Below are 22,630 nucleotides of genomic sequence, written 5' to 3' on the forward strand. Positions count from 1 at the left end.
AGGGAAGTCATTCTGTGCCCACCGCACGGCATGCCTTGGACTCCCCGTCATGCAGGTGCTGCCGCCGGCTCCGTTCTTCCCCGCCTCAGATTAAAAGCACTTTCTTGTAGTCTCCACACATAAGAAGCATCAGCTCCCCAGCTCGTGGCTCAGGCAGCCTGCAGGACTGGGGGTGACTGTCAAGAACCGTTGTCAGTGGCTGAGAACTTGATAATGAATTTCCTTCTGAAGCTCGAGAGGTTTTCCGGATGGAATGGGCAGTACTATCTGGATGTGTTTATGCTTTACCTGAGCATGCCAGGAAACTAACAAAGTTTTGACCTTGGTAAGTCAGACAACTTAGTTAATTAGCAAGTAGCTGACAGCTGTCATCATGTAGCATCTTAACAAAATCGTGGCAGGAATTGTCCCCTAGAAGTCGTTTCCGATCCTCCTGCCTCCTTGGGGTAGGGCTGCATCTGAGCCAGGACAGACAAAACGGTGTGCTTGGGTGTTTTTTATTTTTATTTCTATTTTTTATTATGTTCAGATAGCCACTGTATATTAGTGCATAATTAGTTTTTGATGTAGTGTTCAGTGATTCATTAGTTACGTATAACATACCCAGTGCTCGTCACAACACGTGCCCTCCTTAATACCCATCACCCTGTTACCCTCTCCCCTCTGAAACCCTCAGTTTGTTTCCTGGAGTCCAGAGTCTCTCATGGTTCATCTCCCTCTCTGATTTCTCCCACTACAGGTGTCCTTGGTTTTAAAGGTGCTTCTGAACTCCTTCTGGAACAGCAGTTCTAGAGCATGTCTTGTGTACCCATCATAGAATGTTTCTTAGGAAGCTCTTTCTATTATCCTGGTATCATTTCAGCTCACGTTTTCTCAGGGGCCTCTGTGGGTTCTCCCCTCTCTCCCCACAAGTGGTTTCTTTAGCAGGTAGCCATGAAGAACACACACACACACACCCTGGTAGCCATGAAGAACGAACACAAACACACACACACACACACACCTGCCCCTGTCTTCTGAAATACATGGAGAAGGTCTCTATTGGGTGCAGTTTGTCGAAGGCCGCCCAGACCAGCTGCTCCTTCCACATAGAAGGAAGATTCCTGTCTCAGCCTGTATGATGGTCCGCCTGAGGACCCTCACCTGGGAGAAATTGGGTGCTGAATTGAGCCTCAGAAGGCGAGCACAAGCCCATGTGAAGTACATACGGTCCACGGGGAAGGGTGCTCTGTAACCCAGTCTGTGACGGCCCACCAAGGTGGCTCTCGTGATCCGAAGTGGAGAGTGGAACTTCCTTTAAAAGTTGGCAGGCTTCACCTCCCAGGAGCGCCCTCACCCCAACTCCTGGGTCATGCTCTGTGCTCCATGGGGCTGCTGTGTAGCCATCCAGAGACCCCAGAACAGAGTGTCTTGGTTGTCTTCCAGATTGGATGGTGGAGGCTATTTGGGAAAACTGCCCAGTTTCCAGTCTCGACTCTGCTTTTCCTCAGCCCTCATGGGAATGAAGCTATGCTCTCTCGTGGTGTCTCCCTTCCACTCAGGCATGTTAACCCTCCGAAAATCCCCACCAAGACCCATCCTGATGTGGCAGCCACCACCCCCTCTGCCAGGGCTCTCATCCTGCTACCCACCGCTGCCTCCCATGCCAAAGTGAAACGCTGAGTAAATCTGCATGTCCTTTCCTGCCTTCCTTCTGGGCCCCGGCCTCCAGCCTCCAGCCTCCTGCCCATCCATGATCCTGGCCTACTTCCGGTCTATATTTAGATGACATAATCTCATTGGAACTGCCTGGCACTTGGACAGTGAGTGTCCTTCTTGGTCTAAATCTCCTTTTCGACTTGCTCAAGGGGATGTGTCTCACCCCCTCCTTCTCCCAGATGATTTGTTGTGCCTTCCAGTTCATCGCAGTTGCTTGCACCATCACAGCGGCCTCTCTCTCCAGAGTCTTCACTTATTTCTCTCCAGTCCCCTGCCGAGTTTTTGAGCCTTGCCTCTCTTTCCTCTCGGAGGCTGCTTTCCCATGTGCTCAGTGTTCTGTCTTTCTCTGTTTCTCGCGCCACACAGCCCAGCTCCAGCTCTCATGCAGGATGCGTTTCCAGAACGTGAGGACATCTGAGCCTCCTTGTTGTGCCCTCCCAGAGAGCTACTGCCTTAGCCTGTAATGGCACTCCTGTTTCCAGTTCACCCTCAGCCTTGTCATCAGCAAACTCATGCCGCAGAGGGGCCCGTGTGCCCAGACTGGCGCCTGCATATCCAGTCCCTCCCCGTGAAGGAAGAACAGCCCTTCGTGTAGCTTCAGAGGAGGACGTGTCTCAGAAACTGCTCCGACCCCAGGAGTTCCGACTTGTTTTCTGCTCTTTCTGCTTGTTCTGCCATCTCTCTGGCAAAACCCTCTTCCTTTCTTAACCATATACCACTTGGCTTCAGTGCCCCAGATCTGTCTCTTTCCTTCTCCGGATCAGGGCAGTGTGGCAGCCTTACCTCCCTCCAGGCCTGGATCCCTGTGTGATGCCTTTGTCAGTGTCAGTTTTTCATTGAAGAACAACAGACTATCGCAAGGCACACAAATCGGACGTGTACTACCACTCAGTTCATTCTCACAAATTGTCTACACCCATGTAACCAGCACTCAGATCAAAAGTACAGCACTTCCGGCGCCCAGAGGTCCGTTTCATGTCTCCTCGCTGTTAGGACCCCTCTCCTCCTCCCCAGAGCAGCTATTGCCCTGCCTTCTAACACGTAGGTTTGTTTTACCTGGTTTTGAACTCGATACTGTTGCACCCCGCAGTTTGTACTCCTGTAAAGGCTGGCTTCTTTCGATCCATTTTACGTTGGTGAGATTCATCCATGTTAGGCACGCAGTGTTCACATTTCTGGAGAGTACTCCACTGTGTGACGACACCGTGATTCATTTACGCGTTCTGCTCCTGATGGGTGCTGGGGTTATTTTCAGTCTGGCACTGTTATGTGAACATATGGGTACATTTCTCTCAGCTACATACCTAAGAATGGCCGGATCAGAGCCCATACATAGTTTAGCTTTAGCAGACATTTCTGAGGTGGCTGCCTCAGTGTCCACTCCCTCAGCGGTGTCTGAGAGCTCCGGCGGCTCACAGCCTCACCAACGCCTGGGATCGTCAGTCTGTGCTTTTAGCCGTTCCTGCTTTTAGCCGTTCCGGTAGGCGTGTGGTGGTATCACCTTGTGGTTTTAATTTGTGTTTCCCTGAAGACTAATGGAGAACTTCTCATCACTTTTTGGCCTTTGGGATATCCTCTTCAGTGATGAGCCTGTTCAAGTTATTTCCTCATTTGGGTTTTTGGTGCTTATTGATTTGTAAAAGTTCTTTAATATTCTGGGTTCAGGTCTTTCTCAGGTGTATACCCTACAGTTATCTTCCCCTACTCTGTGGCATGCCTTATCATTCTCTTAATGTCTCTTGATAAGTAGAAGTTACTAATTTTTTTATAGTTCAGCTGATCGGCTTTTCTTCACAGTTAGCATTTTTTATGTTTTGCGGTGCTTTTTCAGGGGATTAGGAGCTCATGAGAACTAACCATGAAGCTGCCCATTTCCGGTCGATGTTTGTTAAGCGCTCTCAGTGAGCTGGAATAAAATCCGCCTCGTGCCCAGGGTGTTATTCCTTAGCTCTAGACAGGCTCTCGGGGGCCAGCGAGTCCGGCCTGCCCTGCTTTGTCAAAGCAGAGGGTCCTAGTCACGCTCCATCCTCCTGCCCAGCTGATCCCAGGGGCTTCTGCTGCAGCCAGGCCAGCAGTGGTCTGCAGCCTGGCATCGGGAACCGCGAATCTCACCGTATCGGTTGGCACTCTGAGTGGCAGGAGGCAGGAACCCAGATCCCAGGTACCAAAATGAGCAAAGGGGCTTGACTAGCCTGTGTGGCCGGACAGAGGCGGAGAGCGGCAAGATCCAGGAACTCAGTGTTTCCCTGTGGTGCTGTCTCTCTTCTTGGCCCTTGTTTGGGGTCAGCCTTGTTGTCTTGGTCTCTTCAAGTGGTGGAGATATGGCCCCCACGTCCCCGCAGGTTGTGCTTAGGGCAAGAAGCTCTCGTTGGCTCACGCAGGGCGATGCACCCACCCCGTGGGGCAGCGGCGGCCCGACCAGAATCCGCACGGAGTGGGGAGCAACAGCTCTCCAGAGGAAAGGGGCCACTCTGCCCACAGAAAAGAGAAGGACTTGCCGAGCAGCAGCAGCCCCAGGGGCCCACCACATGTCTGCTTTCTGAGGTTTCTTATAGATCATCGTTATCTCCTGGGACTCCTCAGGAGGATTTAATGACGTAACGAGAAAATGTTTAGAAGAGTGTCTGGCACCTGGTAACTGTGCAGTGACTGTGACAGTGATTGTGATGAGCGGCATCTGCCCTCTCTCTGTGCCGTCCAGAGCTTGGACACCCAGGGCGTGCACGGGTGGGTCGCTGGCCGCTGGGCCTGGCCTGGCACCAGATCGCCCCGTTTCCGGCCCCTCGCTCACTCTGATACAGTGCACCGCCGCTGCCTCCGTGCTCTGGGCTGACCGTCACAGCCTCTTGCTTTCTAAGGAAGAGTAAGGGTGAAAGCCATTGAACAAACCAACCCATGACTCCAGGCGTCCTCCCGTCCTCTGCCCCTGACCTAGACCGTGCCCTTTTCAGGACTTCTAACTGCACGTGACAGAAAACCAGCTCTTGCTCTGTGCTGAAAAACAGAAAGGGAATGTGCAGTCAGGGACGAGGATTGGCTTATGTGTGATGAGAGCCCTCCTCGTGTTCTCAGAGCTTGGTTTTACCGTCTCACCTCCGTAGCTGGCTCTTCTGCCTCCTCTGTCAGGCCATCCTGGGCAGGCTATCCACCCTGTGGCAGGATGGCCACCCGCAGCTCCCAGCTTACTCCTGTTCCTCAGCGCCCAGCCTTCAGCTGCAGTGCTAGGCTTGGGGCTCATGGACCTGTCACTGTGGCCAGAGAGTGCCTGTGCCCTGATCGTGCAGGACAGGATTGCGGGCCCACCTGCAGATGCAGGAGGAAGAGCAGTTGTTCATGCGAACCAGAACCCCAGGCTGCGGGTGGGGGAGGCAGACGCAACCGATATCCACCCTATGGTTGAGTTCTGTATGTGGACCGAAGGGGGGGGGCGTGAAGCGGGGCCCACTGGAGGGCAGCTGAAGGAGTGACACATCCTCTCCACTCTCCTGGCAGCCAAATCCTCCATCCGTCCAGGAAGGGGTCGGGGGGAGCTGTGTAGTGACCAGTGACCTGAGACCTTCCCAGAGACCACCACGAGGGCAGGCAGGGAATGGAATCCAGCTTCCAGCTGATCTCTTCTCTGTGGCTTCCTACCTTTTGAACACCGCACCCCACCAGAGACTATAGAGCGTGTGCTGTGTGGCTGGCTGTGGACTTGGTTAGACACAGGCCCACTTGGTATGTGCACCCAGAATGATGACTCCAGGCCAGGATCAAAGAGAGACCAGGAGAGTCTCTGTCTGGGTTTTAGGCTCAGTTCAGAGTGACCAGAATAGACCTTAAGGGTCAACTGAATTCTTTCGCACACAAGGAGACGGAGGCTCTGATTTTTCCAGTAACTGTTTCCACGTGCTGCCTTCATGCCACAGCCTGGGCTAGGCAGATCCAAGCCCAGCCAGCATACTGTGTGGACAAGGACTTGGGTGGGTCTGGGCACTGTTAGAGGGAAGAGCTCAGGCTAGCCCCACCGGGGGTAAAGGTCAAAGATTCACTCTCCACAACGTCCTTTCCAGAACTGTTCCTGGAGTGTGTGCGGTCTGCCAGGCCCCACGCCAGCCCTGTGCACACATGAGACAGAGAGCCCATCCCTTCCTTCACTGATGGGGCAGTCTAGTGACATAGGCAGACAGGTGACAAGTGACCAAGAAATGTGTGCCCTGGTGTTATGATTCAAGCTCTGGAGGAAACAGTAGGGGTTGGGGGGGGGGTCCTCAGGTTTGGGCTTGTGTTAAGGGGGGTACCCATAGCTTCAGCGGAGCCAGGAAGCTGTGACCTGGATCCGATACTTTCTTGGAGCATAAAAGTGCCCTAGTTTTCCCTCTCCTCAGGCTCAGCTGAAGCTATGCCAAGAACTGGCTTTTAAAGGCTGCCTGAAATGTGGTCTCCAGCCAAAAATCTATAGAGCCAGTGCATTTGTGACCTTGTTGAAAATGCTTACTGAGGAAAATCAAGGGGGTAGGATTTGGGAATTTTTTTTTCATTTTTAAAATTAAAAAAAAAAAATCAATTCAGCACTCCTTACCCCATCTCTTTCCCTCTTGGCACATTCCCTCCCCGGAATGCCTGAGTCCTCCAGCCCCACTGAGCTCATCTCTTCCATTTGTCCACACCTCCCCCATTCACCAGTCCCTCTCCACTGCCCCCCCCCCCCCGACCTTGCTTCAGGAATGAAAAATACCAAGTGGGTTAAAATAAGGAGCCTGGGTATAGCCCTGGAAATTAGGCCACAGCTGTCAGGCCAGGCAAGAGTCCTCTCTCTCTCTCAGAATGGAAATGCCTAGAGCAAGCGCGCGGCCCCTCCCCTGTGAGGACAGATAAGAGTCTCTTCCCTAGCGCTGCCCCCACCTCCCCAGGGGGTGGCCAGGAAATGCCATTTGTCATTGAGCATACTTGTCTTAGTGCCCACTGGTGGGGATAGTGCAGTGGGCAGAGCTGGTTCCTGCCCTCGCAGGGACAGTCACAAACACCAGCAGCGATGGTGGTCTGTGGGAGCACAAGGGGTGGGGCTAATGCCCTGCCCTGATGGAGGGGTCCGCTTCTGGAAAGAGTTGCTGTGTGAGCCTTGAAAGATAAGTAGGGACTGGGTGGGGGTGGGGAGGAGAAGGTATTTCTCAGGGAGCCAGCAGTCTGCTCAGAAGCCCAGGGGCAGTGCCCTGGCACCCCAGGGAGCTGGGAGTGTGGCTGTGACCAGGCCCCTGGCTGTCTCATGAGCAGCCCTGAGGCACCCAGTGAACCACAGAAGGGCCTGAGCGGGTCCAGAAAACTCTCTCCACCTGCTGTGAGTGTGCACAAGACCCTGAGAGGAGAAACCACTGATAGGTCTTCGCGATGACACTGAGTAGGCATTTGTCTCCCCCAGCCAAAGAAGGACTGCAAGTCTGCATGAGGCCACACTGAGGTGGCTGGCCCCCCATAGCCCAGGGCCCTGCCATGCTTCCAGAACATCCAGTGAATGGAAGGGAAATGGGGCCCAGGGCTCACAGGCTGTAGGGGGATACTTGCGTATATGTTACCTTGGGACCTTACGGTCTCTCCCCCGCCATTAGCCTCCCAAAACACCAAAGACTAGTTAAGGAGTGGCTCAGGAAGCTTGCTTGACAAGGGACTGGGCTGCTACATCTTTCTAGAAGATTCACTGCTGCTGTGAGCGGCAGTTTGAGCAGATAATCTGGACTAAATGTAAAAACTTTCTCGGCACCCCAGACATCCCTGCCCCAACTTGTTTGATTCTTCAGGGGACACTGCCTTCAGCCAGTTAATTCCAGGTGCCTGTGAATTCAGCCAATTTGCCTTGTCCCGTCATTTCTCCCGAGAAGAGTCAGCTTTTTTCTTCCTCCCACATGAGCTGAGCCCCTCCTTTGAGCCCCTTCCTGAAGGAGCCCCCCACTGCCCACCTATGTCAGTAGCCCCTGGCCCAGACAGTTGGCCAGTTTCTAGAGTGATCTCACTTCCTTCCTGCCCTTGAAGCCTGAGCAGCCGCCCCCGGTCCAGTCCCTTCTGCTTCTCCCAGCCCCCCAGTAGCGTGATAATTGGTTTCTTAGATCTTCAGCTGCACACCCTGTCTGGGAGTATTTCCCGGTCCCCTGACCCTCCACAGGAAGACCTGTGATCTTACTGCCGTGGGGACCCTGAGGGGAGGGCGCTGTGCACACCCAGCTGCTCCGTTAGCTCCCTCGCCCCTGTAGTCCCTCTGCCCTCTCTCGGGCCAGTAGTGCCCAAAATAGCAGCCGCGCAGCCACTTTCTGCCCCCAGTCCCCCGCTGCAGCCCAAGGTCACAGTCTCCCCAGGATGGCGTTCTGGGACTGTTGTGACCAAGCGGCTGCCAGCGATATCTGCCCCCAGCTCGGCTCCCGGGATGAGTGTCTGTCATCATGGTACTGGGAAGGTCACAGCTTTCATTGCATTTCTGTGGTGTGGGGAGAAAATGTCAAGCCTCTCTCCACACGTTCAGTCTTTCCAAGCCAGCACAATGGCAGGGCAGGAGGGGTGGGGAGGGGGAAGCCTGGAGAAAGGAAGGCAGGATGGACAGACCCCAACAGGCTTGAGCACCTGAGGGGCATGAGGTGGGGGGGGCGCGGGGGCCACAACGCAGTCTCATCCGCAGCTGTGCCCTTTCTCAAGGGCCGGGAGCCCTGGCACCGCCTCCAGGGAGGACACCTCCCTGAGGTTTCACCATCTGAGTCCTCCTGCTCCGACTGTTCCCCCCACAATCCCCCAGTGGTCCACCCTCTCCCTCAGCCTTGACTCGGCTCTGCCCTACCACTCAGAAGGGGCATCTGGAAAGACAGCCCTTAGACGGTCTGTACTGCTACTAGAAGAAGGTGATTGCGTGGGCCCTCGTGACACTATCAGCAGCCCGGGGGGTGGCCTTGCCACGTGCAGCTGCGGACACACGTCTCACGCTGTGCGCTGCTCGCACCCGCCATCCTGAGCCTACCGGGGCCGGCGGTGTGGGGCAGCTCTGCTGTGAGCGAAGGCAGGGGCTTCATCTCCATTGAGGCTTTCTCCTCGTGATTCTATTTCAGGAGAAAGCCTCGCCTATAGTAGGCACTCCTGCCTCTCCTGCTCGTATTATGCTAATCACTCCTTGCAAACAGGCAGACTTTGTAGGAGGTTTGCCTGGTTTTAGATGAAACCTACGCCTTTGAAGCAAAGAGCCACAGTCGCTAAAAATACCATCTCCCGGCTGTTGATCCTCTCATTTGTAAAATGCATGTTTCCATTGTTAAATCTGCAAATTGGCAGCAGCCCCCACCAGGGAGAGAGAGGCTCTGCCATCTTGGCAGAGCGGAAGCAGGAGCGGGACACTGTCTGAGGAGGCACCACCTTCCCGGCACCCTGGTCCCCGCTCCTCCTCTGAGAATCTCCATGACGGAGTCCAGAAGATCCCAAAAGAACTGCCTTCTTATCTATTGTTGAAAAAAATGTAAACCACGTAAGATAAAAGTCAAAACAGTGTAAAAGATCTAGCCTAAGATCTGTAATCACCCCCGCCTCCTCCCCCAGGAGCAGCCCGGTTTTGGTACCATCTGTTTCCTTCCAAAACTCGCTCTTGTGCTCACGGGGACACAGCGTGGCCGAGTTTGGTTTTAGTTGTGGTGGATCTCCAGCAGCGGATCCAGGGCTCGTTTGCACTCGGCATTCGGCATCCGGCATCGCGTTGGGCGTCGGCGGAGGTCGCCTCCCTCAGGATCCTGAGTGCACTTGGTCACTGCGCTCTCAGCTCCAAGCAGAGTGACTCAGGGTCACCCTCCCTTATCAAGGCCACCACCACACCATGTTCAGCTCCATCGCTTCTCTCGGGGCGAGGTGGCCTGGTCTCTGCTCCGTGGCAGTGGCAGGTGCAGGGGGAGGGCAGGATGGCCGTTCCCCAGCAGGCCCACAGCCTGGTCTGTAATTGAGACCTGGGCCTCCAGATGCCTGCACACGCTTTCCCCAGAGGGACTGCCATGCACACCTTCCACCTGGGGCCCTTTCTCACTCTGTTCATTTAATCCGGTGCGGATTTCCCGGGCTGGAAAGGAACATTCGGAGGAAAAGCCCATTTCATGCATCTTTAAAGTCCCTGAAAATGACTGATCACAAGAGGAATTTTCACAGCATCCTGGCAGGGGGTGGAGGAGGGTGAGAAACCCCCTTCATTTGGCCACAAAGGACCCAGGGATCCCATCCTTGCTGTCTTTGTCCCGCCGTTTCTGCTGTGGCCCTTCCTTCCTCCCAGCCCTTTCTCTCTGATCATCTCACCATTCTCTAAGAGACTCAGCAGCGAGGCTGCTGGGATGCTTGCTCCCCAGCAGTGGGCTACTACCGTCTCACTTCCCGTTCTGTTTCTGACGCTCATCTTCGTGCCTGTAAGTGGGCCCTTGTAAAGAGCTACGGGCAGCAACCTCAGTTCGTAAAATTTCATAAAAACCCCAAGACTAAAGATTTGAAGGCCAGAAAGGCAGGCGTGACATGTGCCTGGCGCAGCGGCTCAGCGCTCCGCCCCCCTGCCCCGCCCCCCGGCATCCATGGCACCCAGCGGAACCAAAGCTGGAGGGTCTGCCCTGAGCGCTGCCTTCCTTTTCCTTCCGTTTGAGCAGGGCAAGTCGGGGCTGCGCACAGCGGGCTTGGGACCCCCGAGGTGGAGATTGGCAGGGAAATAGCAAAACACCAGGCGGAAACTTGAAGACCAGGCCCGGGCTCTGGGGAGGTGAGGGTCCGTCATGGGGACAGCAGCCCGGGCCTTACCCAAAGCTCCAAGGCTGCGCATCCTTTGGCACTGCTAGTAAAGTCTCCCCATTTCTGCCAGAGAGGCGTCACTGAGCTTGTGGCCGTAGCTCTGGGGAGGCAGTTTGGGGGCAGTGGTTCTCAGTCGCAGCTGTGAAGGCCATGAAGAATACAGATCCCCACAGCCTGGTGTCCCATCTGGTCTTCAGGTGACTCCAGCATAGAGCCAGGTTCAGGGGTCTCATGGTAAGGCGCTGTTCCTGGCGTGGAGGGCCTTCCTGGTTCGGAATGGTAATTGCATGACCTTGTGGGTGGACTAGGACACTGAAGGGGTGGTGGCTCCCCGCTGAGAGGTGGGGGAGGGCAGGACCGAGACCTGAGGCTGCCATCAGCAAGCAAAATGGCAGCCCCTGAAGCCATTCAGGGCGCGTTAAATCCCTTAGAGGAAAGTCACCAAGGGAACGTGAGGTAGAGGTGCGTTGCTGTGCTTAACCAGGACCCACGACCACAAGGACAGACAGCCCATTTGGATGAAGAGTTTGAGGGGGTGAGGCATTCTGGCGTCACTGCAGTGACTATGTGAACAGCAGGCTGCTGGGCTCAGGTCAGGGGCATGGCTTTGAGGTGAGAGGGGCAGAGTTGCAGGGAGACCTCAGTGTCTGGGCTCAGTGCCAAGCATGGCAGAAGGGAGATGCTCACCGTCTGGAAAAGTTTATGGTCGTAACAGCAGCAGTGGGGAGTAATCCCTTGGCCTGGAACAAACGACTGGTTTGGGAATAATGGGATGAAGCAGTAGAAGATCTGAACAGAGCGTCTTGGTAACGGAAAGACATTTGGGACAACGGGTGTCCCCAGGCCATTCCCAGTACAATGCAGCAGCCCTGGGTGGGCTCCTCTGGCTCCTGGCACTTGTGTTACTTGCCTGCCTTGTTTCTCAGGTCACCCCTGTAGTTTGAAGCGGAAATGGCAGAGATGAGGGGGTGCGCATTCCCTTACCCATCCTAAGGCTGGCTACGTCTCTACCTGTCTACTTCTGCCCGTGGATGTGTCACAAGCCATGGGGTGAATGGGTGGCCCTGCGCTGGACATTTGAGTCCTTTAAGGATTTGTAGCTGTCAGGTGTAAAAAAGGGCTTCGCCAGGGAAGAGAGGTCTGTTCTGCAGGTGACAGCACCTCAGGGGACTGTCTGGCAGAATGGGACAGGAACTCTGGGTCAGGGACTCTGCTCCACAGTGGGCCTGGCAGTGTGGCCTTGGACCAGTGCTTGGCTTCAGTTTGGTCCTCTGTCCCGTGAGCCCAGGATCCCTGAGGACCTCCATGCACCTGGCTAGAAGTTGGCAGGGGCATGGATGGGCAGGCACATCTGGGGCCTGAAAACAGTTTGCCAGGCTGTGTGTGTTGGCATTAGGGCAGTGTGTGGCCGCTTCGCGGGCAGGGCAGCTACGCACGTGCTTGGGAGGAAATCCTGTTTGGACGGGTGAGAGCTCAGAGGGCTTCAAAAGGAGAGAAAGTCTCCATCCGTGATTCTTTACTGGTTAACCCAGGGACTCCCAGACATGAGAGGCTCAGAGCTGCTGGTTCCCTGGCAGTGTGGGCCTGCATTCAGAGCCCCAGCGGTCATTGTATTGAAGTCCCTTCTCCCCCCTCAGACCTCAGGCACCAGCTGGCCTGGGACCTGCACTCAGGAGCCAGGGCTCCTAGCAAGGGTTTCTGGGAAGCTGCTGATGGAGTAACCTGCAGAGTCATCTCCCCCACACCCCTGTCCCAACCAGATCTGAGTTAAAGGTTCTGGCTGTAGCAGAGCTGTGGGTACAGTGCCTGGACTCTGCCTCCCACCAGACCACTAGGAGAAAAAGCCATCAGAACTAAGCATCAGCAGCGGTCAGCACTGTCCTGGCCAGGTGTGGCCAGTGTGGTCATTGCCTGCCACCCACAGAGGCAGCCCCCGAGTGAGGCTCAGGTAGAAGGAGCTGGTTTGCAGATGAACTTCCCCAGAGCCACAGGAAGGTTCTGGAGAAACTTGGGCTTCGGTCCATCAGAGAGCCCAGTGATATCTGCAGCCAAGGTATCCCCAAACCATCTGCCTTCCAGAAAGACCACCTCTGAGCCCCTGTGCCAGCTGGGCTGTGAAACCCACGGGCTGGGTGTGTGGCCTGGCAGCAGCTCAGAGCATGGGGGCTGGGATGGGCCACCAGACAGAGCCTTGGAAGGCTGTCGTGTGTGCTTCGCTTTCATTCTCTGCTAAGAGGGGCGGCTTAATAACACCTGTCCCACGTTAAAGGGATTCAAGGTACGCGACATGCCTCAGGTGGAGAAAGCGCTCACAGACGTGCTGTGTGTGGTGGTTACAGGGCAGGAACCTCCGTGACAGGGACCCGGCTGTTCTTGAGGGCTTGCCGTGTGTCAGCGGCTCTTGGAACCATTGTCCTGGAGACAACAGGGTTTCCTTCAGTGAGCCTTCCCTTTGTTTTCATTTGCTCTGAGTGTTGAAAAGATGAAATGCTCAGGAGCTTTGGGCTTCCCTACCGAGGATTCAAGGCCTGGAGGGGTGGCCTCCAGCTCATACCACCTCCCAATAGCGCCTTTTCCTCCAGCGCCGGCACAACTCAGCCCGGCCCCCAGGGTCTTCCCTGCACGTCTTCTGGTGTTCCAGGCACTGCCAGCACGGGGATCCCGCCCCTGCCATCTGACCTGCATCCAGCCATATTCTGGGGTGTCTCTACCATGTGAGTTAGAAGGTGGAGTCTTTTCTGGGACACAAACCTGGACCTTGTTTGTAAGTCAGACACCTGCTGAGTCCCCTCAGAGGCCTTTCCTGGCATAGTCTGAAAGTGCTTCAGCCAGAACTAGACTCTTCACAAAAACCGCCCATGCAGTGTTCAATCGCCCGAGTCCCTTGCAGTTGCTCACGCAAGCCAGGCTCCACAGCTGAAGTAATCCAGGCCACCTTGCCCCTCCTGGCAGTTCATCTTCTCTTCCATAAGTATCCATCCGGGCCAGGCTAGTGGGGTTTCAGACACATTCTGCCTTGGGAAGCATAGCTTCAGAAAGGAGACACCCCCCAAGTGAATGTTGGGAGGTGAAGCTCGGGAGGTGGGGGACCACGCAGAGCTTGAGGAAGGAGATTGTGCGGAACTAGCAAGGGTGAGGCAGGAGAGGGGTCGAAGGCCCTCCCAGGGGTCCTGGATGGGGACAGCTTGAACAGAGGCCTGAAGGGGGCTGCAGAGGTCCCTACAGATGGACAGTGGGAAACGGTCTTGGCCAGATTGATAAGAGCACAAGGAAAATGGGGCCGAGTCTATTAGCTGGGCCCAGTGCAGGAGACAGCTTCTGTCCTGAGGAGCAGGTGGTGCCCCCCCTTACATGGCAGAGAGAGCCACCTGACCACCTGGCAGTGTATGAAGTGGGGAGTCACTTCTCCTGGCTGTGCCGCTCTCATCTTGGTCCCTAGAGACAGCCCCAAACCTGGAGAGGGGTTGGCTCACCCCAAGGCAGCTGAGACCATTTGGTTTTCTTAGCCACTCCCATCCAGATGAGGCCTTCGCTGGAGGTCTCCAGATGAGCCCTGCCCAGGTGTCTGTGGCCCCCGGAGCCGTGCTGCTCTTTAATAGAGGAACAGAGAGCCAAGTAGATAAAGGATCCTTTTCTTCCTCTTCCCCATCATGCTGTGCCCCTCCCTCCATCCTTTTCCACCGTCTCCCGGCAAGACCCAGAAAAACAAGTCCTCGTGCCTCTTCCCGCCCCCTCCACTCCCCCCAAAGAAACTTTTAAACGTATCAGACACATCGACTGCATTAAACACGATGAATTTTTAAGGCATGAGTTGGCAGGGTTACCATGGCTGCCTCTGCCCTGAGGGGCACACTGCTGAGGATTGATTGAAATAAATAAAACAGATTTACAGTTTTCATACTTCGGAAGCAGGGAGCTGGAAGGGAAGAGGAGTGTGGGGCGGGGTGGGACGGGGAGAAGTGGGGGCAGTGAAGCTCTGGAGCTTTCTGAACTTCACATGGGAGGCCTCTCCTCCCTCCCCGTTCTAATGTTACCCTGACCTGAAGGCTGCCTTCTCTTTAAATTCCTAAAGGATCCCAGCTGTTGGACAGGGGCAGGGCCAAGGCCAAGGCTGGAGGGCCCTTTCCAGTGGGAATGGTGGCAGTGGCTGTGGGCCCCTGTGTTTTCTATACTTGACGTCAGGCTGCACTTGGGAGTTACAGTTGTGAGACTCCAGGCATCTGCCAGGACAGCCCATGTCCCCTTGGCCTTAGACCACTGAGGGGATATGGACTCCAGCCAGTGGCCAAGTAGAGAAGTGAGGGCCTATACCTCTGTGCGTGGTGTTGGCCGGTCAGTACGCAGGCACTAGGGATGGAGATGAAGGAAGGGGGCCCAGCCAGAGGGAGAGGGGAGGGCTCTGAGCAGAAATGACTTGGCCCTGCCACCAAGGACACCTGCATCAGAGGTGCCTGAAACTTGTTCCTTGCCCCCGTGGGCCTGGCCCTGAAGCCACCTTACAGAGGGCCGTGGGGCCCACCCCACCTGGAGCTTTCCTCAAGGGCAGCATCCAGTTCTAGCCTCAGCAAGAGAGCTAGAACCAAGCCTGCCTGCCCCGGCGCCCTGCAGACCCCAGCTGAATGGTATTCTCCACCCCAGAGCTGGCCATCCCCTCCCCAGGCCACCCACCAGAGAGCCGAGCCGCAAACCAGGTCGAACACAGCCCACACCTGCCTGGGCAGGACCCGGGGCTGCCAGGGGGCCCTGACGCCCGAGCGTGGAAGTGGAGGTGGGGCAGGGCAGCATGGGCGGGCGGTTTGGGAGCCGCAGGCAGACCTTCCTATGTGTCTCTGGAAAGCCGTTTACTGGGCTCGGCCCGCAGGAGGTGCCGGATGGGATCAACCATGTGGCCCATCTCCCGTGTGACGCTCACGGCTCGGTTCCTCTGGGTCTGGACAGCCCTGGAGGCCTTGTCCCCTTGGTGGCATGGGAGATGGGGGGCGTTAAAGAGCCGGGGTGCACTCCCTGAAGGCTAATTGTGACCTCTCTGTTCATCGCGGGGCGGTTGGCCCCGAGAGGCAAGAGCGTGGAAGCAGGACGGGAGCAGGGATAGCGACTGGGGGAGGCCGGCAGTGAGAGGTGGGTTCTCCAGCTTGTCTCTCAACACTGGCGTCTCCCTCCACTCAAGTATGCCGTTGTACAGAGTCTCTCCGCACCGGGCCGGCTGTCCTGTGTCCTGTGCTGGTGGCCTTCCTGTCAGCTTGGCACAGTTAAGAATGAGAAAGGCCTCCATCTCTCTTAAACTTTCCTTGAATCTGTCTGGGGCCCTTACCACATCCCTGTCCAGTAGCCTTGGGCCGAGTCGCCAGCAGGGCAGGCTCTGCCCCCCAGGGCCTAAAAGCCAACGCTGCTGGGCCACCTCATGAGGGAGGCGCTTCTGGGCCCTCCAGGCTGAGCACTCACCCCAGACACCCCTCCAAGGGCCAGACACACCATCTGCTTCTGCCTTTCGTCTCTCTTTAAAAAGCCAGGCTTGTGGAAGGGGAGAGGGTAGGGAAGTGGAGGGCGGCACCCCCCCCCCCCCCCCCCCAGCGAGTGTAGATTAGCTCACTTCACTTCCCCCGCCAGCCCTCAGCTCTGGGCTCCTTGTCAGAACAGTCGGGGCGGGGATAGTGGGGGCATCAGCATGCCCTTACTTGGGGATGGGAGCTGGAGCAGAGCCCCAGGAGGGAACCAGCATGAGCGTCTTCAAATGGCCCAGGGACCTGGGAAGGATCGGCTGACAGTGAAGGGGCTGGTGGGGGCGAGAGGGGCAGTTTCTGACCTTGGCAGCTTCGCTGGTCTTGTTTTCAGAGGACACAGGGAAGTGGGGTCATGGGAAGAAGTGTTACATCTTCCCCAAAGCCACATGGCAGCGTCCGGATTCCCCAGAGCACAGCATGGCAGGGAGCCAGAGTGCTTCCTCCCCGAGAAAGGTATGTGTCCATGCTGGGGATTCTGCCCTCCAGGGCCCATGCCCTGGTATGGGGCCCCTGCTCCTGCAAACAGGCCTGGCCCTGGGAAGGAGCCCAGTGTCCAGCTGCCCCCCTCCTCTGGGCCAGCCATGACCTTCCCCTAGGCCCTGGGGTTCATGTGTCCTGAAAGGAACTGCTCACCCTCCTCTTTTTACCACTCCCACTACCAAAATAGGCTTCCTCAATGCTGAACCCTATCCTTCATGCCCTGCCCAGGCTCTTGGTGGGGAATGGGACTGGCCAGTTGAAGAGAGGCATCCAGAAGCAGAAGCGGCCCCCACCTCACACACTCGGCAGTGATGGCCTCTTCTTTCCTGCTTTGCACGTGGCCCTCATGGGGGAAGGGGCATAAAGCCGCTGGGCAGGTCTTACCCTCCAAACCAAGTCTTGACCTGGCCTGAGCTGGTGACTTGTCCAGGTCCCTAGAGGAAGAGCAGCATGTGGCCCCTTTCCCACTGCTAGGATAGGGTGAAGGACAGTGCCAGGCTCCCTGTCGGACTAGTGGGGGCCGGCCTGTGCCCGTGCCCATGTCCCCTGCAGCAGGCAGCAACTGCAGGATTCTCCCATCCAGCCTTGGCCATGTGGCCCCAGGGCATGCCTGGCCCGTCTCGAGCCACCTGCAAGGCTGCTTGATACCTTCCTCCTCCTGCCTGCTCTGGCCCACATGTCACCTGAAGCAGGGACTGTGGGTAGATGCCAGACAGGGACTCAGGAGAGCATCTTCCACTGTGGGCCACCACTGAGGGCAGTGGCCATTCAGGGTTGGAGTCTGGTGTATGAGGATGCTTAGCCAGTGTGAGTGGTTGAAGGGACAGTGACACAAAGCTCACACCAGCCTGGCAAGTGTGATATGGCCATTTCCAGGTGGGCCCTGCTCCAGGGTGCCTTCCCCTGGCCCTACTGTAGACCTTGGCCTTTTGAAGTTACCCCCAAAGAAGGCACCTCTGTGGTGAGGCAATGTCCTCTCAGTTCATTAGGGAAAGTGGGGATCCCTCTCTTGGGTCAGGCTGGAGGCAGGGTGCTCCCCTGAGAGGGACCAAAGAGAACTGCTCCCTCCCCAGCATGAACCCAGACCCCAAAGCAGGGACCAGCTGTGCAGGGAAGCAGCAGGAGGCTGGAGGAGGGGGTGGCAGAGCACATCCACAGGGTGCTCTGGCCTGTGATGGTGAGTGGCTGCATCCCAGAGGCCACCTCAGGGCACATGCATCAGGACCCCTGCCCTCCAGCCCTGAGGTGCGCCTGCAGGCTGTGCCCTCCCAGACCCCCTGTAGGTTTCCTCCTGCCTCACCTTTCTGCCTTGTCCCCAAGCATTCTGCAAGCCATTGTCTCGTGATGAATAGTACTTTAATGTGGTTATTAAAAACTACGGGCAAATGTTTGATGCTTGCAAGCTGTGTTCATTACTGATGCTATGCCTGAGAGCCAGGCAGGCAGCCCAGGCAGGGCTGGGGCTCAGCAGAAGTGATGACGCAGCAGCCCTGCGACGCAGCCATCTGCCAGGCCCCTGCTGGGCGCCGACGGGCACGGGGGAGGCAGAGTGGGAGCAGGAACTCAGGTTCTGGAAATGGGCTCTTCTGGGTCTGGGTCCTCCCTCCCCAGATCAGCTGTGTGCCTGGCAGCGTGCTCGTCTCCGTGTGGAATGACAGCCATACCCCCTGCCCCGAATGGTGTGAGGACTCAGCAGAATGCCCCGGGAAGACCCTGGGGCTGGGCCTCTGGAGGCTCGGAGACCACCTGTGCGGGCCGTTTCACAGGCCCACGGTTAAAGTGAAAAGTGGGTGCCTCCCTCTCCCTCCACCGCCCACCTTCTTACTCAGGAAGAAGAATCAGTCTCCTGGTCAGGTACTCAGAGCCCTCCAGGCTACGGCCCTGCTGACCTACCCAGATTCACCTTCCCCTTCCCTCTGAAATGCCCAGGACCCAGCGAGCCCACAGAGACGTGAGCTGCTGTTCTTTCTGTCACCCCTTGCCCATCCCGCGGAGGCCCGTGTAACCCCCTCAGCACAGTGCCTGGCGTCTCGTAAGAGCTCCCAGTGAGCTAGCTAATACTTCATTGTTCCTGCCTTCTGGAGGCTTCATGACCCCTCAGTCTGGGAATTGTTTTCCTTCTCCCCAAACCTCAGCTGACCTTGGGACGGGATGGGGGAGGCTGGGTAAGGGCAGATGAGGTACAGCCCCTGCCCCCGAGGGTGACCCGGCCGCAGGAGGGGGGCCCAGAACAGCCCCTCCAGGCTCTGCCTGGCAGCCTCCTGGGGCAGGGGAGACCGCCCTGCTGAAGCAAACATCCAGTGCACAGTGGGACTTGAGGTTAGCTGGAGAGTGTGCCCCCTACCGACACTCCTCTCTGGGGGGCCCTTCTGGCTTCTCTCCCTTCCCCTCTTTTCTGGTGGTTTAGTTAGTGGAGCTTGGGGGTGGCTCCTCGGTGCATCGTGTCGTTACTGTGTCCTGACAGCACGCGTTCAGGGGTCTCCTGAGCTGAGCCAGCCTCCCTGCGTCCCCTAGACAGGTCAGCCAGGCCCTGGGTGACGCGGGTGGAAACGTAACATCTGGGAAGCCGCTGTCTGTGGACAGCCTTGCCCAGCAGGCCGGGACCTTTCCAGGATGAACAAAAGGGGTGTGCCGGAGCGGGGCGCAGGCCTATCTCTGCGCCTCTGCCCAGGTCCTCCACGTGGTGACGTTCAGCACTGGCTACTGAGCAGCTGCTCCGTGCCAGGCCCTCCTCACAAGCGTCACAGGCAGGGCCCTGCAGCTCCCGTTCTGGAGGGAGTTCGCCGGGAGCCAATAGACAAGTCTGTCACCCAGGTGATCAGGTAGTGAGAAATGCTGAGAAAAACACAGGACTTTAGAAAGGGCTGCATGGGACAGAGGCCTCCCCAGGCCTGTGGTTGGAGCTCACATCTCCATGGCCAGAGGGGGCCAGCTACGTGCAGGTCCCTCAGCAGAGCTTTCCAGGCCAGGGCAGAGGTCAGGAACAGAAAAAAAGCCCCAAGGGCCAGCATGTGGTGAGTGAAGGAGGAATCCTAAGAGCTGAGGTTGGAGAGAAGTGGCCAGAAGATGCGAGATCCTAAAGGCATGGTGAGGAGCTGGGGTTTGTTGGGATCCTGTGGGAAACCACTGGGGAGTGGCATGCTCTGATTAGCACTTTTCAGGGCTTGCCCCGGTGGGCAGATTGTAGGGGTGAGAGAAGCAGCAGGGAGACCAGTGAGGAGATGGCTTGGCATTGACCAGAAGAGATGGCCAGCACTTGCCGGGCTGGTGGGTGCACTGAAGCCAGGGGTTCGAGGACAACTCCTTCCTTGGTTTGGGCAGAGCAGCTGGGTGGCCACGGCGGTGACACTGCTTCCTGAGATGGGAAGGCAGGGAGCCGGAGTGTTGTGCCCTGGCCCAGCCAAATTTGAAATGCCTGTTGAGCGGACACCGATCTAGAGATGGCCTTGAAAACATGGGACCAGCGCGACCGCCAAGAGATGCAGACGAGAGAGAGAGCGCACGCGCGCACTCGTGTGCAGGGCCACCGCCAGGAGAGGAGGAGCAGTCACTGAGGGAGGGGAAAGCCAGGACGGGGTGCTGTCACTAGTGGCGAGAGAGGAGCATTTCTGGGAAACTCCACCATCCCTGACCTTCTGTAGTTCCCAGGTTCTGAGGGACACCAGGAGGCCTTGGCACCCGCCTGTCCTCACCACCACCCCCTTTGCTTACTCCTCCACACTGCCCCAGCTGTCCTCACATGAGAGTTCCACCCCCACCCTCTGGCTGCCACAGGTCCCTGTGCCCCATGGTCCCTGGAGAGCACTGCCTGGCAGAGCCTCAGCTGTTGGCCTCTGTCATGGAGACGGCAGCAGCTGCAGGCGACGGGCATTTGTGACCATTTGTCAGAATGCTCCCCTTCCTCCCTGGCCTGCCCTTCTGGAACATATCTATCCCACGGCCCTGGAGACAGGGCTCATCCGGGGATGGGAGGCCCAAGAGGGGACAGAAAGTACTGTCTGTGCTCTACAGCCAAGCTTCCTCCTATGAGCCGGCTGTCACCCCCACCCATGGTACCTGCGGGGTACTCCAGTAGGGTCCCATTAGCCATATACTGTGCGCCCTCACATGAGTTGCTCCTAGTCGTGGCAGTTCTCCTCTGAGTAGCCCCATCGTGCAGGGAAGTATTACCCCCAATTAGGAGGTGAAGAAATTGTGGCACAGAAACACTGCGGTCACACAGCTGGTCAGAAGTACCAGGCTCTGGATGCACACATGAGCAGGGGCACCACCAAGCCAGTGGCAGAGCCCATCCCACACCACCGTCCAGCTCCCCCCCCCCCCCGCCCCACCCCACCCCAACAGCCTCGTTTCCACCTCTCTCTGCATTCTTGCCCAAGGCTGCTGGTTCCAGCTGGGCCTGGGCTGGAGACGGCCTGCCCACTGTTTGCACTTCGTGGTTTGGCCTCTCTATTACCAAATGCTCTGGGATTTTTCTGGAGCCGGGGGTGGGGAAGAATCTTCTGCTGTCTGGCCCCAAGACATGGCTGGTATTCAGAGGGAAGCAGGAAACCAGACCCTGATAAATGCAGAGTTTAGTTTGAGTTCAGTGACCTGGGATGGCTATGTGTCCCGCATCTTGGCTCCAAATGTGGTTCATGTTGTCCGGCACACTAGACCTTGAGGCCACAGACCTTTGTCCCCAGAAGCCCAAGTCCGAGTCTGTATACTTCACAGGAGCAGAGACGAGGAGTCAGGCAGACAGACCCGCACCCCAGGTGGGAGACAGGGCGGTGGCAGAGCTGGATGCCACAGTCAGCAGCTCGGTGGCCACAGCCCCGGCCTCCAGGCCCCACCTGCCCGCTCCTTGGATGGCCCCCTCAGTTTGCAGGCACCTTGGGATCCCTATACTCCCAACAGGAAGGCCCACTTGTCCCCTAAAGGCCAGGCCTCCGTGGGCACCATGGCAAAGGAGGGAGGTCAACAGGCTTTCTCTGAGCCTGTCCCTGAGACCTGCCTCTCACTGTTGATGTCATCTTGGCCCAGGGACCCTGGAAAATCTGCTTTTCTCCATTCTCTGAATTTCCTGTTTTGCTTTTTATAGAATGGAGACTCCTTTCCACAAAACCTAAGCCTTATCGCTGTAGGACGCTTAGAGGGGAGATGATGGGAAGAAGTGTCCCTAACTCATCCTAGGACCTTGGTCAAGTCACTTTGCCTCCCTGCACCAGAGTTTCATTATGTGAACAGCAAGGATAAAGTTCAGGGTTGTCATAGGGGCCGTCCATCCCACAAGAACCCTGCACTCCAGGGAGGTCACAGGTGGGAACAACACAGGCTCCTGAGCCCAGGGAAGTGGGCAGGGGGCAGTACATCGATGACCAGTGCGTGTGTTATTTGTCACATGAAGATCATCTCTATCCAAAAAAGTAAAGGCGGGAAGGGGTAGGGAGTACCTCAGCACGTGGGAAGCGTCGCTGTGGCACTTGGGAGGTCAGGAAGATAAACTCGGGGCTTTTGTGGCCACAGTGGTAGGCAGAGGCCCACTGTTTCTCTCAGAATTCCCTTTGGGGGCCTGGGGCAGGGGAGGGAGGTCAGTCCAGCCTGTGGGGCTCCAGAGGTGCTGGGCCAGAGTGAGCAGTGCTGGGAGGCATGGAGCCAGGCCCACTGTGCACAGCACTGCACCATCCCCCTCAAGCCTGAGAGCCGGGGTCCCAGGCCAAACCCAGGAAAGAGCAGGTTTCATCAGGGTGCTGCAAGACCACAGAGAGGCTTCCTACGTTAAGCCCAGAGGTTTTTGTAACCTCCCCTCGGCCTGTTTTCCAGGCAGCTCTGCCTCCTGCTGAACGCAGAGAACATCTTTCACTCGATGGCAGACATCCTGCTCCGAGAGGAGGACCTCAAGTTCGCCTCAACCATGGTCCACACCCTCAACACCATCCTGCTCACCTCCACAGAGCTCTTCCAGCTGAGGAACCAGCTCAAGGACCTGAAGACTCTGGTACTCGGGGTCCACGGGCTCGGGCCCCAGGTTTGGTCCCACGTGCACATGGGCGCACAGCCGCTCTAGGCCGCTCCTCGCCCCAGGAGGCTCCCGGGGCAGATGGGATGAAATCTGAGATCTCCAGGTCCGGTGTAAACTGCAGATTCCCCTGGCTTGCTGCTCAGTGCCACCCATGGCAATAAGTCAGAGCCAGGTCCTCGGAGCCGCC

At 57.0% G+C, this 22,630-nt stretch overlaps 1 protein-coding gene across 3 annotated transcripts in view; it reads left to right on the forward strand.

The window, feature by feature from the left end:
• Positions 1-22,630, forward strand: part of VAC14 (VAC14 component of PIKFYVE complex) — a 100,653-nt gene that overhangs the window by 68,149 nt on the left and 9,874 nt on the right. For all 3 annotated transcript variants that reach the window (XM_048223491.2, XM_026495184.4, XM_057314227.1), the window contains exon 15: positions 22,245-22,419. In XM_048223491.2, coding sequence (XP_048079448.1) covers positions 22,245-22,419 — 175 coding nt within the window. The remainder of the gene's footprint in view (positions 1-22,244; positions 22,420-22,630) is intronic.

This window comes from Ursus arctos, unplaced genomic scaffold (assembly GCF_023065955.2).
Source record: "Ursus arctos isolate Adak ecotype North America unplaced genomic scaffold, UrsArc2.0 scaffold_19, whole genome shotgun sequence".
Classification (NCBI taxonomy): Eukaryota; Metazoa; Chordata; class Mammalia; order Carnivora; family Ursidae; genus Ursus; species Ursus arctos.